Consider the following 14998-nt stretch of genomic DNA (forward strand, 5'->3'; position numbering starts at 1 on the left):
TTTTAGTTCACAATTATCATCAGACTACCATAAGCTGTTTGCAGGTGGACGGTATGTTTCCTCCTGTATTTTCTCGTTCAAAGGTGCATCATAAACTGTTGGCATACTGATCTACTCAACCTTGTTACTGAAAAAAACAAACCACCCCAAATGCACAATCTGCCCCACACCTCCTCAACCTTTGCTATCTTTATTCTGTAACACTGTCTGGTTATTTATGCAACTGCATAATTCCATATACTGCCAGCACCCACTGAAAATGAAGAAGGTTCTTAGCACTTAGGCCGAGCTTCTAGCTTCTATCTGCGTCTTAAAAAGCCTACTCTTGGTACCTTGAGATGAACTGGGGCTAACAGTTAGCAACAAAGGTATGAGAGAGACAACAGAGCTATGAAGCAACAGCCAGGCAGAAAAGAGAGGGAGAACACTCTTGGAGGCACTAAAGATTTTTACAAGCTTACAGCATGTGTTTAACTAAAAACTTAAAATGCACAGGTGCAAACAAGTGTATTAATTTTCCTCCATTCCCCTGCTTAACCTATAACCTTGGATTACTTTCAGTGTTAAAATAAAAACCTGAAAAAACACAGAAGTCCTTTGTGCATATCATTCTGGTGGCACATACACTACACATATATTATAACTAATTTAAGGATGTTTGACTTTTCCTGTTAAAATACTGATTAGCTTTTATGTAAGCAGGATGTACAGTTAGTTGTCTCCACCTATTAAAGGTCCGAAAACATCAGTGCCAAAAGAAGAAAGAAAAAACCTAAAAAATATATTTCTCACCTACCTTTAACCTTTTTTGTTGTTGGTATCCATTGTTACAAAGAGATTCAGACTTCTATCGCTGCAGATTTTTAAAGGCTTAAAGTTCATTTACAATTACCCTTTAACACTATGTTAACAAAGGCATTGGTAAAAAGGAAATTTCTCAGCAATAACTGCCACTGGTTTTGGATCATATTACTCCTTGGTCTGAAATAAGCAGTTAAAGTCACTGAAAGCAGAACACACACAAAAACCTGATTAATTGTTTTTATTTACAATTTCAAGTTACTATCTGTTCTTAGGTTTTCATTAGTCACCTTAGGAACTGGGAAAAAAAGTGACATTCTACTGCGTGAGCAGGCTGCCTTTAATAGCAGACCGACCAGCACATCACCTCAATAATCAAGTTATTTGTGACTATTTTGAAGAATATGAAAAAAATTGTTGATACATTTTCAGGTGACTTTAAGTGTCTAAATGAGGAACATGAAAGTCACTGGGGTTAGAACTGTCTCATGAAACTGAATTTAGGATAATATGAACAAAGGGATCATTAATATGCAGCATCAGATCCATCTGATCAGTAGCTACAGAATTTTGAGGTGGAACTGGAATAGTTTTCTATCTCTTCAAGTTCATACAGTTCCATTAGAGCTGATATAACTTGATGCAACTCAATTATGGCATTTCACACAAGTATTACATATTTATACTAAGTACAGAAAATCTATTTTTCTCAGCAAAATTGCGTCTTCTTTCTCATAAGAAAATTGGTGCCTAAATTATTTGTAGTTCTCTAGGAAAGAGCCATGGTTTTAGAAGTGGTTTTTTAGTCATAAGAATATAAAGACAGAACAGCTTAAAGATTTGTAGGAAGATTTAGTATTTAGCATCACTATAACTTGAAAAAAAGAGAATGATATTTTTGCTTCTAGTCCCCTCACTGGGTCTCCTTGCATACCTTTTTAGCTGCAACATCCTATCACCTGTGTAATTTTTCATCTCTCCTACCTGCAAACATCAATCTAATATACCATGAAATGCTCAGAAACCTTTTTCCACTGATCTATCCTTTTTTGGTAAAAACTAAACAACACTCCATTCTTTAAAACGGTGAGATACAGAGCATGATGAATAAATGCGACTTTCAACCTATATTTAATAACACTTCCTATTTCCTCTCTTCCATCTCCCAGTGGCCTCAGAGTTTTTCTGAGAGATCTAAGATCACTAAGGAAGTCAACTAATATATCGGTTTAAACTAACCTTATCCACTGCATTCAGTCCACAGTTGTGCCATGAGGCATCATAATACTTTTTGATCCTTCTCAGGATCTGCAACCTTTGCATAAGAAAATAGCCTGAGAAAAATGGAGACAAACCCATATTTCTTATTATGTTCTCTCATAAAGTCTCCTCTATTTTTATATATTATTTGTTATTAGTAAATCATAAACCCTAGTCTTGGTACAACAAGTGCCTGTTGATTAGTAGCCACTGAAATAGAAATTATTCACAAAGGTTTTCCTTGGTTTATCTCTAATCCTGTTTAAAAAATACTGCTATGAAATGAGAGAGAAACAAAAGCACTACAAATGAACCATTCATATATTGTGAAAATAGATGTACAAATGCTCAGGACTTGTACTATAATCAAGTTATTATCTTTATGTGCATTCTGCTTTAGATTTTAGTAAATTTTGTTAGCATTCGTTATTTCTACTACAATAGAAAATATGTGTTGATCAAAGTTTATTGTGGGTAGACTTTATTAGCAAGATAAGGATCCAAAGGTCCTTATCAACCTTGAAAGAGCACAGCAGATGAAACTAAAGAAGTGGAACTGGGTGGATCTTTGTTCGTGAATGCAAAGTTACATGTTTACTGTGATCACTGACTCCTAGAGGAAACAAGCGTGTCACAATTTTCTTATACAGATGAAGATTGTCTTGTTCATTTCCAACTAAAATTCTATGTTTACAACTTTGAATTTTGTTCAGCCTTAAGGAATATGGGAACCTCAATTATACATTACTTTATGCTTTTTTCCTATCAGAAAGTACTACAGGGGATGCTAACGAGTGTCTTATTCTCTGTAAGAGTACATATTTGTAATGTACATTTTCAGACTCCATGGAATTTTAAGTTATTGCTTTTTGATTTAAATTATTGTTTGTATAACTTCACCATTTTTTGTAATAGTCATGGGTTTTTTTTATCTTTGCACTTCTGTAATGACAAAGCTTTCACTTCCCACATTTTTGCTGGAGCAAGTAAATCTTGAATATATACTGTACATATTTCTGATTGACAGTTCTAATTCAAAATTTATAATACCTGCTTTTGGTTTTCACCTTAACTTTTGGAGAAATATGGAAAAACCACTTGGACATAGTTCATTGTTGATTCACGTATAAGAGGTGGGGAATATCTTTCCCATAGTTGGGAAAGCCTCTGTTACTTTTTGTTTCATACATATAATGGCAGCAGAGTTCTGCTCTGTGCATCATTCAAACTATGCAAGAATGGTTTTCTGTTCAGGTTTTTATCAGAGGATGCAGTAACTTGAAACAAAAACATAAATCAGGGTTTAACACTCAAGTTGAGCATTTCTGTGGTGATTCTTTACTAATTTAGGCTGCTAAAGCAAATCACATTCATATATACATTAGTAGAACTGGATGGAAAACAGTTTTCCTATATCACGTGTGCCTTACACCGTTTACAGAATGTTGCTGTTCTGCATAAGAACAAATGTGAAGCCTTCAAAGTTCCCAGTGCAAGTGTCTGTTCTCTGGGCTTCAGCAGTCTGGGATCTCTTAGGCAGACTAAGGACTTATACATGACTTTTGTATATTCCAAGGCATTAATCATTGGATTGTTGGCTATTCTCACATGTTCTTTTCCTATCTAGCTCTTCCTAATATAGTCTAAGCAGTTACTTACTACTTGCATGTATCAAATACAATTATTAAGGAAGTAATAAATCTTTCAAATGCAATGCCTGTCAGGACAGGCATTACAAACATCATAGCATGTACATGACTAGAAGTACAAGTAAGTTCAATATTAAGCAATTTACTAGCAAAAAGATCAAGTTAAGAATAATTTCAATGATGAGTGAAAAACAGTGAAATAAACATTTTAATAAAGGGCATAAGAGACATTCTAGAAATGACTTGAACTAGCATCTTTGCAAAAATGTCTGAGGCATCGATTACAAACCAGAAGACACTGAAAGAAAACTCAGCTGCTGAGGAACAGAGACTGAAGTGAAAATAATTCAGTTCAAGAAACAGTATCACTTTCACAACCAGTATGAACACAAGTGTTTTTAGTTAAGGAAGTTCTATCAACTCACACAGGAGTAATTTTGATGCATATCAAGCAGATTAACTCCTTATCTTTAAGAAAAAAATTTAATCTCATCTTTTTCTTACTGAATGTACATATAAACTGCTTGATATCTTTTAAATTATGTTTATGATTAATTTCTTCTGTGTATTATTTAAAAAACTAAGAGTTCTGAATAAATTTTTAAAACCCCCAAAATCTCAACCCCTCCCAGGAAACAATATAGCCATGTCTGTTGAAGGAAATACTGATTATCAAAACTTTGTAAACTGCAAGAAATAATATCTTACTGCTTCTCATTTTTTACAGGTATGCTTTTTACAAAATTAATACCTGCCTTTCATTTTCACTGCAAAACAACATTGTCAGAAAGAATTGGGTGTGGTGGAATTCAGGAATTCTGTCCATGCATCTTCTTCACAGCATGCATGATGCATGCCCATGCAAAATACTACTTTTCACAATAATGCAGTGAAAAAAAATGTTGATCATTCTACAGGGGCAGGCGTTGCTGTGCTAATTTTAAATGTGTCAAACATGTCACTTCCTACTGGCTCCTTCTGGGTTTATGTTAATAGATTAACTATAGAAAGAAGGCTGTTGATACCTACAGTTGCTCTCTGCATCTGCAAGGGAGAAGCATGGAAGCGAACTCCCACTAAGCTAATACTCTTTCTGATCATCGTATATGACAGACTGGAATACCGCTCCAACACAGAGAGGATAAAAGGAACCATCTGAAGAGAAGCTCTCCAATTTGGAAATTCTGGCACCACACCATAGTCACATTGAGTCTATGAACCTTGAACTGATGGCTTGTTACAAAGCCAATTAACAGCACATAGGTAGGTACATCCAGTAACATATGAACACCATTTTCTTTTCTGTTACTGCTTTAACAGACACATGGGAAAATAATAGTAATACTGAGCGGCTTGAATGGAAGTTCTTCATTTGAAACAATAGACATATTATATACAGAATAGTGTCCTGCCTTTTTTGCAGACATTCAGACTGAGGATTATGAGGGGTTCAAGGCAGCACGTTCACACATGGGCTACACACTGAAATTAATATTAACACTTATTTGTCTAATTTTGAGAGACGCAAAGTATCTGAAGATACCATACATTTATGGGGACACTTCTGAAAGCTCATCTGTGCATTACACCAATATTGCCTGGAAAAGCCCAATGCATATTAATAACTCAACCTCCTCAAATAGGTCACAGCAGCAGAGAGCAGAATTGCAGAAATTTGGAGGTTTTAGTCTCAGTTCAACAGTTCTTCCTCTCTTGTCTACATAAAGTCATGTTGCAAACAAGACATGATAACATATTGTGCCTTTTAACCATATTTAGCATTATTGTCTTCTAAATTCCATGTTAGCAAAATATCTAGGATTGACTGCTTTCCCAGTTAATTCTTTATATACTTTTCCTCGAAAATTTTGTATATTATCACATTAAACTCTGTTTTAAATATTCTCAGCACCAGACTAAGGCAGCAACTAATATTATGGTTTAAGGATTACTTAACTGTCTGTAACCACAAACTGAGATTTTGTAGGACTTTAAAAACACTTTTCAAGCCTAAAACCAACTACAGTAACTCTCTATATCATGCCAGTTCTTGCATTAGACTGAATTGTGGTAAATAATTATTTATAGGTGTTGGTTACAGCTGCATTACCAAGGTGCAAATGTATTTCATACTTCAGGAAGGTACTCAGTCTCTCCTTGTTAAACTACTACTAATAAAAAAACCCAACAAACCACGCCATCCCATCATTCTCAACTCTGCAATTACTTTCAGTGTTGGCTTAATAAGCTATTTTCAGAGAGTTCACAGATAAACCTGTTAGGTAATTTATGAGTTAAGATAAGCTTGAAAAGAAAAAAGACAAGATTCTTTCAGAAATTTAAAATCAGAGTCAGTCTTCATCAAAATTTAAAATCACAAATGATATTCAGAAGCTTCAAGCTTTCTATATAGCCAATATTACTTTAAAAGTTTAAATAATTTTAAAAAAGGTTGTAATAAACGTTTGCTATTATGTCATTGCTAATACTTGCTGCTTCTATCATCAAATACTAATACTCTATGAACAGATACAACTCTTCAAGAGGGATCATTCTCATGGTTGAGATGGCTACTTTACTACTTAGCTCGTTTTAATGCAATTATTTTGTTCGCTTTGACTTGGGATGCAGTTTCCCAAATGTTGAAAGCTGATTTCAAGTCCCTGCAGCCAGACATTCCTTTTCCTTCTCCTGTTAGCACCCTTTCCCTTTCTTATGCTATTACTATGCTTGGGAACAAAATACTTGGCTGAGGGGAAGGCAAGATTTCCATTTCTGACAGCAGCATAGACTTACACTGGCTTTGGCCAAGAAAAACATGTATCTTGACTACAGTCAAGATCAGCCTTTTGCGCATGAAGTAGTGTTCATGGCAAAATGTAGGACTCAAGCAATTGCACTAGGGATTGCAAGGTCATCAATTTGGACATCAGCACCTGAAAGGATTCTCATAATAGCATCCCTCTCACGTCATTGTATACAATGTTCACCTCTGTTTATATGTTTGCTTCATGTTTAAAAACAAAATAAATTTTACACAAGTAGCAGTGAACATTATACAATGGGAAGTCTACCACACACCCTTCTTTCCTTTATCTAGGGCAACATCATTTCTGGTAAAGAAAGCTCTGGTGTGAAGTTTGCTTTTTACTGCTCTGCTGTAGCTTCTGTCTCCTTTCTTCGCAAATGGGTCTAGCAATAGACGTGCTGGGCACAGGACCACATGGCTCGCTCCACATCATGTTATCATCTGCAAGTTGCCATCCTCAGCAACCTCCCTCCCCTACATGCAATCACCATCATATATACTGCTATTCCACCACTCTCTTTCTGCTCCTTCCACTCCTCCTTCTCTTCTACAGTTGTCAGAGACTGCTTAGAATGACAAAGAGCAACAGAAAGAAGAAAGAGGTGAATGCAGAAGGAGTACCCTGTTGGCTTGCTGCCTCAAGCACGATTGCTAAAAGAACACCATTTTTGTATTTTGCAAGTTATGCTGTGAAAACACATAATTAAGCAAATGACCTTGCTAAGCTTGAAGACCATATTTCATATTTCTTAAACACATTTTTATAATTAATAATCCCTTTTGATTATTGGTGCAAATTAAATAAAATAGCATTTTTAGTTCCTTCATCACACTAAAAATTCTTGAGGGAGATGGAAAAGAGGAGTCTGCGCAATGCCAAAATCAAACTATATGTTAACAGTCAGCATAAGATCACTCTTGCAGAAGTAAGGTATCATCACTAACATAAGGTAAAAACGTTACTACAATTTTGTCAACTTCTCTCTCCTCTCCTTGAGCTTTTCATTTTCAGATTTTTAGTTATAAAAGAGCCATGGTAATCTGGCTGACAGCAGAATGAGTTACATCTTATATATAAATGTAATGTAAGAAATAATACAAACATTATACACCTGAATATTCACTGACTACACAAAACCAAGAACATCCAGAATAAAGATAGCTAACCAGTGTTGAAACAGGAATAGCATGCAAGAATCTCAGGCCACTATGACATTTAGCTACAGTGACTAAGAATAAGAAGTGCAGAGCAACAGCCACTACCACTTATTTATTTGTTGTGACTATCTTAAATGTTTCTATAGAATTTGGTATATATAATGTACTTCCCTTTGATGTAGCACTATGAGAAAGAACACAGTTCCTACTCCTGTATTCAGCTCTTTGGGACATAAATCACAGCAGTAAGAAGATTGTTCAAGGGACAGCCACAGTCATTGTCCGTTATTTGTCTAACACTAAATTGCTCCAGGCAAAATTTTGCTTTCACCAAATATCAATTTTATAGGAAACAAAAAAACAACTAAACAAAAAAATACTCACAGCTTTGGTTTGGCAAGCACAGGTGGTGGCTCCTTTGTGGGTGAAAGCAAGACAGCTGGAGATGGGATGGATTTTTCACTATTTGCCTTGTTGTTAATCATTCCGTTTACTCCATGAATAGGATGGATGCCATTTGTTTTTTCCTCAGATGAATTAAGCTGTAGTTGAAGCGCTGTCACACCAGATCTCAACTCAGTGTTGTTTGCTTGGTGGGTCTCTGTATGTTTCTTAGGAGGAAGCTCAAGAGAGCTAATTTCAACTGGAGGAAGTGGTGGGAAATGGTGGAAATCATCACTGTTGGATTCTCTTGTCAGTGATTCATGACCAGAGCTTTCTGAGTTGGCTAAAAGAAATCAAAAAGAATGTTCTTCCCACAAGTCATAGACAAAGTACATGGTACATACATGCTGCGTTTTCAGTTTGTTAAGGGTGAGATCTCTTTGGTTCTGTGCAGATATTTTCCTAGACCTCCTGTTGATAATTTATGCTGAATTAGATACATGACTGGCTATTCATTTTCTGACTTTGCCCCATGCAAAAGGCACAATAAGAAACCTTATGGATCCGATCCCTCTAAATCTGTTTCAGGAATCCAGCCACTAACAGATTGGCAAGTATGGACAACAACAACTGAAACAGCATTTCCTTTTCCTGGAGTCAGCATCATTTAAGAACAAATAATTTTAAAATGCTGAAGGATGTATGAATACATGGCATGTTTGCAAACGCAGCTGGGTTAGTGCATTCCACAACAATATGTATGAAAACATATTACAAAACTAAAAATACCATGTCACAGTTTTTTGTTTTACAAAAGGCATATGCTACCTTTGGTAGCATAATTTCATCTGCTTTCATTTTGTCTCTGCTGCCATCTAGTCTCAGAACCCTAACGCTTAAAAATATGCCAGGCTTGTGGCAGACACTTTAAAAATGTATTTTACATGAATAAAAATATTAAACTAGAAAATGAGCCAATAAAAACATTCAGTTTGCTTTATATGAATGCTCTGAGGTTGACAAAACCCCTGTCTTACAGCAGCCCTTTTCTACAAGGGAAGCAGACTGATAACTTCACAGGTAAATTAATTATCTAAGATCTATGATTAAAAATTCCTCTTTCCCCTTGTCACATACCTGAGCAGACAGTTAGTTGTGCACTGCTTGTTACTGAACCGTGTTCATTTGTTGCTGTGCAGGTGAAAAGTCCTGAATCTTCAGGAAAAGTTTCTGCAATTACAAGGGTACATATCTCTTCTGGAAATAAACAGAAAAATAAACTGCATCATAAATTATTTAAAGTATCATATAATGTTTTTGCATTGTATGTTAGAAGGAAACCAGAAAGTGCTCCTTATACAAAGAAATGCTGGGAAAACTGCAGAAGAGCTTCCAACATAAATGGCTTCGATGAAAATCACTAAAACAAGTAAATTCACCAAGCTAAGTTTTCAAAAGGGACCTGTCTTGAACAGTAATCTTGCAGTCACAAGTCCGTGCAGTCATTTTACACACTCAAGATCTTCATTTTTATGCAGGAGAGTACTAATTCATACAAATCAGTGTATTGGTTTCCATACACAATTAATACTTGCAAGCTCTTTTTGTGTCTCTAAATAATACCACCAATATGAATGTCACATAATTCCTTCTTTTCCTGAAGTTTTCTATATTTAATGCAACACTCCAGATCAAATCCCATTCCTGGTATAACCAGAAAGTATTTTTGTCGTAACTTCTAATTAACTCTTCTGTATAAACTGACCAGAATTAAAAACCCTTCATGCATAAATATTCTCCTTATATTTGGGAAGATAATTGCTGTCTCTGTCTGCACTGCAGTGAGAATGGATAAATTGAAAATATGGGACAAACCAGCATCCCCAGAAACTCTTCAGAATACTGTGACACAGACATATTCTGTGGTTGTTTGAGATCTGTTCATTCTACTTTAATATGCCATAGTATATGCTTTGATTATATCAGGGTCTCAGTCAGAAAACTTATATGAAGGCTGGACTGTTTGTATTTCAGGTTGGGTCTCATAGTAATGTTTTCTAAATCAATTCCATCCATTTATAATGGACACATTTAATTATAGAGGCATGTTTTTTCCAGATTCTTCAATGAAGTAATTTTATTTTATCTCTACTTGTAATGGTATTCTAATATTTTTAAAAATTCACGGTATAGCCAATTAAATAATCCAGTATTTACACAACATACCTAGATAATTTTAGAGCTGGACAATGTTACATCATGGTTTTCTTTAATTTATTAGGAGTTTCTTTTGCATATGCTCATTTTCTAGTCTCAAAACCAAAGCAGGGAAGTTTTACAGAATTCAGTTTCATTAAAAAACAAATAAAACCCCAAACATTTTGCATTTTGGACATTTACATGGAATCCCACATAATATCACAAAATCAGTGGAATGTAGTTAACAAACTGAAAAGTGAGGAAAAATATTTAAGACTCCAATAACTTTCACATGAAAATTATTCCGTAGAAGAGGTTCAGTAAGGTAAGCTTCTCTTCTTTTAATTCAAAGAAGGAAAACAATTTCTAATAGTTCTTTTTTTTTTTCTTTCCTAATTTTCATTGTGGAATGGCAGACCACTGTCTCATTTAAACAGTTAACAAAAAAGTTACGGAATTTTTCCAATTATAAATGACAACATATCCAAAAACTTCCTGTGCTGGAAATGGGCTAAAAATGAATGACTAACTAAATATTTGGCACAGAGTTGTTTTTCAGACAGCAGAACATGCTTTTTTTTTGGCAACATAAACCAGTCATTCTGTGTAGCTGCAAGAGGCACGTCTGGTAATACTGTAGCACGTTGGATCTTATCTGACCCAGATGAAGATTAATGACTCATGAAAGGTCTTATCAGGAAAGTAATGGGTAACACAAGCTAGTTTTTGAACTACTGAGATCAGTTTTTTTTAGAATCTTGGTGTGTCGTAAGCAGTTGAAGCTATATTGTTAACCACACGTGCGTACTCCTCGATTGAACTGACTCTGGGGATGCAATCTGATACGTGCAGCGTACTAGTTTCCTGTTCATTTAACAGCAGAATTCTGAAAGCTGGGTATTTCAGGGCTGCAAAAGAAAATCAATCCCACCGTGCTGAGAACTGCTGTTTAAATGAGGGAAGAAGTACTCCAGAATGTGACAACCAGTAGAATTCTTATTTTCCAAACAGCAGAGCCAGTTAATGCATAATGTTCTTTCAGCTTTTTATGTACATAAAATGATCATATGAGAAGAAATGATCTTCACTCTTCAGTGATAAAAGAATTCTAATGGATTCTACCATGATGTGGTTTGTTTACTGAAGTGGTATATCTCAAAATTATACATGGTAAATTGCAGTAATCCTTGTAAAAGCAATTGAAAGTAAATTAGTGATGAAAACAAATCAGAGTCTAAAACTCAGTCTTCTCAGCCAGATGAGCGAACTACAACACATTTGTGATCAATCATGAGAAAACTGGATAAACTGAAAACATAAAAAACCCTAAGAAAAAAATCAAAAGGCAGCTTGGGCAAAAAGCATGTGTGAGCAACACATTGCCATTGTCTTTATTAATTTTGCTCCCCCAAGACCAAGATTCACTGACCTCCAGGTCTTAGTCTCAGTATTTTTCTAGCTTTACATCCTCACTTATATAATTATTTTTCTTTCTGTTACTGTGCTAAGTAGAACCTGATGATTTGAAGTAAATAATGTCTGTTCTACTTCCTGGCAATCATCAGCTGACAGATAATTTCATCACAAGAATGTGTTCCAGAAAGCAGTTGTCAAATGCTGTTCGTAGGGCCTTAAAACATATTTAACACTTGACTAAATGAATACAAAAGCATTCTGTTCACTGAAACATGTAAAATGCTTAGGCATGCAAGTACTTGACTATTTTGTCAGTTATTTAGAAAGGAAGATTATGTTTTATAGAGTAATCCTTTCCCTTTATGGTTCATGAGTCCATTAGGACAAACAGTCTTTGGTAAGACAGAAAAATGTTGCATCTAATTTAACAAATTTCATCACTGGCGGTGTATTTACTTCAGAATGTTTCTATGTATTATGTTAAAGGTAGAGTAGTTCTTATATCTGCCCCTTCATCTCCAAATGTGATCATTAGCTTCCTCCACTGTAATGCACATACAGTCCTGGGAAATAAGTATGGTCTTTTATTAGCACTTGTTCATTACGATGCAATGAACAAAGCTATTTCTATAGATGTGGGTTCAAAGCCATAAGTTTTCTGCTACACAAAGACAGTGGGTAGTCGCAGTGGTGGTTTCCTGGTAGAAATCCAACCAAAGACATCTCTGCCTTCTTGTAGACAACTTATCTCTTATTATCCCTCTTGTTCCCCTAGCCATCAGATGTTTAATGACAGTTTAACAGCAAAGCAATGTGCCCATCAGGTAACAACTTCTCATTTATGTATCTGTGCATCTTTTCTATAAAGAGAATGGGGAAGTGTGAAAATAGACAGGAACTGAATATGCAGAGTAGCATAATAGATGGCAGTATTGCAGACCTGTAGATGCCTTAAGTTGCAATAACACAATAAAAAAAAAGTATTTCATTTACCTGTTTCTGACAATCACTACTGTATACACCTTTACCCAGTCAGGCAGCAGTTCTGGCTTATTTAATAGGCTTTACACACTCAAGAAATCAAGAGACAAGTTTTTAAAAGATATACAGAAGTGACTGTGTTTGAAGATATCTCAAACAGCACTTAGAAAATACTGAGAAGAAAACTGAACAAGCAAACATGACTGTGGGCAACATAATGCAGTTTTAGGGTACAGAACCTAGGTTACAGCATATGTAATCAATACCCAAGATTGCTGCTATCTAGCCAGGTACAATAAATAGGAATACTGCTATGACAGCATGGACTTTAGTCCCTATAGCGGTGTTCACGTTTGAGGAGAAATTAAGCCATATATCAGGGTCAAGGAAAAGTTTATGCTAAAGCTTACACTAAGGTAGTTGTGATGCTGTAGATGCCTGTGAGAGATGACAATGCCTAAGGCAGCTAGTTTGAAGTCACCTGTATACATTGAAGCTGAAATCAACATATTCAGCAACATAACTTTGATGATTAACATACCCCAATAAACTTTAAATATTTACAACTGAAGAGGAATAGAAGCAATTTTTTTAAAATCACAGAGTACAAAAAAGATCAGAGGTTTACTTTGGATTTGGAAGCATCAACAAGCAAGGACAGTCACAGCAGTCATACTGAAGATGGGGTCACTGACAGGACCAGAATTCTGTAGGTACCTTGAGAGTGCAGAGTACAACTGAAAATGTAATTGACAAGCAATAGTGCATAGGTTGATCAGACCACTTTTAATGAAAGATAATTTTAGCTTATTTTCAGTTTTTCTCTTTGTTTGGCATCTTGAGCTATAGCTCATTAGAGATTGCTCTCTTCAAGCCCTTCTCTGCTGCTCAACAGTGAAAGAGGGAGCCAGACTCTTAGACATAATTCTTTTGTATTCACTAAAAAATGCAAGGATCCACATGCATGCTGACCTACTGAAGTTTCTGTGTTTTAAATTTCATCAGCTATCAGAAAACTGATTTTCTTGGTGTGGGGAGGCAGTAGGGATTTCTGTAACATTTGCCATACATTTTCAGTTTCAAACATTATGCAGAAATAGGGGGGGGATTTCTAAGGGAGTTACTTACTAGAGTTGAAACTCCAGAACACAGCAGCCAAACAGGGAACAAGACAGCACAATCCAAGAGAAGTGATGACTATCTTTTGAGATGTTTATGGTGAATATACACAGTATCATGCTTAAGAAAAAAAAAAGCATGTATATGTGGCAATTCCCTGGCAATTTAAGAAAAATTACTTCATATAGTTTTCTTCTTACATGCCATTAGACAATTGTTTTAATGTAATTCAATACAGTTTGTGGCTGCCTCCAGACAGCTGAGTAATGGTCAAAATATCAACAGCTGGCAAATGACTCCATGGGATTTTTCATTCTCAGGCAGCCTGTTCTTTGAAGGATTCAATCAGTATAAAGTCAAAATGTCCAAGAAAGAAGTACAGAGCAGGGAATTTGACAAACTGTGATGTTGGCTTTAAGTAATCTGACTAGCTATTAATTCACAAAGCAGTCTGGAGAGATTTGTGATGCAAACCGATTTTTGTCTAGACAGAAAAAGGAGTGCAAAACACATTAGAGTGGATAGAATGTACCCAAACAAAGTAGCACCCCCCACCCCCCACCCCTTGCTTCTTAATTTCTTAGCTGTGTGAGTTCATGGAACATTTTTCTTTTAAATCATTAGTACTGACCTAGCAAAGGATAACCAATGTTTTTGAACACTGTAAAATGTTTACTGATGGTTGGGCTTTGGTTCACAACCAGCAATTAAAGTCACACTACAACTTGTTAGAATTTACGTAAAATTCCATGGAAGTTGTACACTTGGAAAAATTTTTAGAAATCATGTCCATCTTTCAAAGTTCTGAATACTTATCTAACATAGGCATGTTGGTTTTCCTGTCAGTCTTGCACATGTATTTACCATCTGCACTGAATAGCAGTTGTGTTTTCACAAACCACAAACCAGTGCTGTACCTACATTTCTGGTACCCACCCAGCTTCCTGTTGTAGAAGTTTTAAGATCCTTCATGATATCCTAAAAAACAGTGTTACTTAACACCAGTTACTAATACACAAAACACTGCTCATCATTTATGCCAAAAGGAAATATTTACATTTTGCCTAAACTTTATTTACATTCCCTTTGCATACAGAGAGTCAATTCCTATACAAATAAGCCAGTAAGTGGACTGTCATTAATTTTAGTGGAGAGTAAGAGACTGCCTATTATTTAATAAAGTTTAGTAGGAATTGATGCATGCACAAATCTTACAGGGATA

At 35.5% G+C, this 14998-nt stretch overlaps 1 protein-coding gene across 5 annotated transcripts in view; it reads right to left on the reverse strand.

Annotated features, from left to right (window-relative positions):
- PALLD (palladin, cytoskeletal associated protein) overlaps positions 1-14998 on the reverse strand; it is a 206738-nt gene that overhangs the window by 109645 nt on the left and 82095 nt on the right. For all 5 annotated transcript variants that reach the window (XM_074822854.1, XM_074822853.1, XM_074822851.1 and 2 more), the window contains exons 9-10: positions 9199-9318; positions 8062-8404 (exon numbers count right to left, since the gene is read on the reverse strand). In XM_074822854.1, coding sequence (XP_074678955.1) covers positions 8062-8404; positions 9199-9318 — 463 coding nt within the window. The remainder of the gene's footprint in view (positions 1-8061; positions 8405-9198; positions 9319-14998) is intronic.

This window comes from Strix aluco, chromosome 4 (assembly GCF_031877795.1).
Source record: "Strix aluco isolate bStrAlu1 chromosome 4, bStrAlu1.hap1, whole genome shotgun sequence".
In the NCBI taxonomy this organism is placed as follows: Eukaryota; Metazoa; Chordata; class Aves; order Strigiformes; family Strigidae; genus Strix; species Strix aluco.